The 1,696-nt window shown below is 38.1% G+C and overlaps 1 protein-coding gene across 2 annotated transcripts in view; it reads right to left on the reverse strand.

Moving 5' to 3' along the window:
* Nucleotides 1-1,696, reverse strand: part of LOC115236268 (protein crumbs) — a 34,134-nt gene that overhangs the window by 5,091 nt on the left and 27,347 nt on the right. For both annotated transcript variants that reach the window (XM_029808609.1, XM_029808608.1), the window contains one exon: nucleotides 395-710. In XM_029808609.1, coding sequence (XP_029664469.1) covers nucleotides 395-710 — 316 coding nt within the window. The remainder of the gene's footprint in view (nucleotides 1-394; nucleotides 711-1,696) is intronic.

The following is a 1,696-nucleotide window of genomic DNA, read 5'->3' on the forward strand; positions in this document are numbered from 1 at the left end:
GGGGAATCCTAGGATTTAATCAAGTTAAAAATATTTCTAAGAATTTCATATTTTAGAGTTTAAAGATCCTAGAATCGAGAAAATGCTTCGACGAAACAATTATAATTTCTAATTATATAACTTATATAGTTTTAAAAACATTGTAAAACTCTTTAGAAACTGTGGTTTTAATAAGAAATCAAGATATTAATAATTAAATTCAAAGAAAGATGCAAGAATTAAAAAGCTTTAAAAATCAATTTAAAATAAGGAATTCAATCTTTCTTTTTCAGTTTCTATTTAATTACAATTCTCCTCAAAATTGAGAGCTGGATTTTATAATAATAATAATAACTTAGTAATTTTTAAGCAATCACGTATTCTAGAGTACTACTAGAATGTAAAGGATTATTACCTGATACAAAAAATCGCATCTTCCGCCGTTTTGGCATTTCCTGCGAACGCAGTAGGGAGTATCGCAGGTTGGGCCGTCGTAACCAGGCATGCAATTACAGGTAAAGTTGTCGTTCGTCTTCGTATTCGGTGTGTCCACACAAGTAGCGCCGTTCTTACATGGTTCGTTCTCACAAGTGATGAGTCGAAAGCTCTCGCATAGATCGCCGGTAAACTGGTCCGGGCACTCGCACCTATAATGACCCGGCAGATTCACACAGACACCGTCATGCTGGCACGGACTCTGCGTCACGCATTCGTTGATGTCGCTGTCGCATCTGCGATCAAAAGAGAGTCGATTGAAGAACAAAGTTTTAATCTTGTGTATTTATGGGATTTATCCAACATTATGATTATATGAGATATAAATGTGTGATATCAGAATGATATGATAAGTGATTGATAAGAATGTTTCAAAGATGTTGTAATTGTTCTATAAGATATTGATGTATATTTATGATACATCTCTAATATCTAGAAAATAGCTTAACTCTTGCATAACTATATGCATGTTTCTTCATATTTTTAGGAGATTTGAAGTTTTCAGAGATTAGAAGTTCCTATATAAAAAATTCTAATTAGAAAGCAAAATCATGAAAGTAAGATTATTTTATGATCTCTAATTTTAATAATCAAATTTAATGTATATATATATATATATATAGAGAGAGAGAGAGAGAGCGACAGAGCGAGAGAGAGAGAGAGAGAGAGAGAGAGAGAGAGAGAGAGAGAGAGAGAGAGAGAGAGAGAGAGAGAGAGAGAGAGAGAGAGAGAGAGAGAGAGAGAGAGAGAGAGAGAGAGAGAGAGAGAGAGAGAGAGAGAGAGAGAGAGAGAGAGAGAGAGAGAGAGAGAGAGAGAGAGAGAGAGAGAGAGAGAGAGAGAGAGAGAGAGAGAGAGAGAGAGAGAGAGAGAGAGAGAGAGAGAGAGAGAGAGAGAGAGAGAGAGAGAGAGAGAGAGAGAGAGAGAGAGAGAGAGAGAGAGAGAGAGAGAGAGAGAGAGAGAGAGAGAGAGAGAGAGAGAGAGAGAGAGAGAGAGAGAGAGAGAGAGAGAGAGAGAGAGAGAGAGAGAGAGAGAGAGAGAGAGAGAGAGAGAGAGAGAGAGAGAGAGAGAGAGAGAGAGAGAGAGAGAGAGAGAGAGAGAGAGAGAGAGAGAGAGAGAGAGAGAGAGAGAGAGAGAGAGAGAGAGAGAGAGAGAGAGAGAGAGAGAGAGAGAGAGAGAGAGAGAGAGAGAGAGAGAGAGAGAGAGAGAGAGAGAGAGAGAGAGA

The sequence above is a fragment of the Formica exsecta genome, unplaced genomic scaffold, assembly GCF_003651465.1.
Source record: "Formica exsecta isolate Colony F162 unplaced genomic scaffold, ASM365146v1 scaffold247, whole genome shotgun sequence".
Lineage (NCBI taxonomy): Eukaryota > Metazoa > Arthropoda > Insecta > Hymenoptera > Formicidae > Formica > Formica exsecta.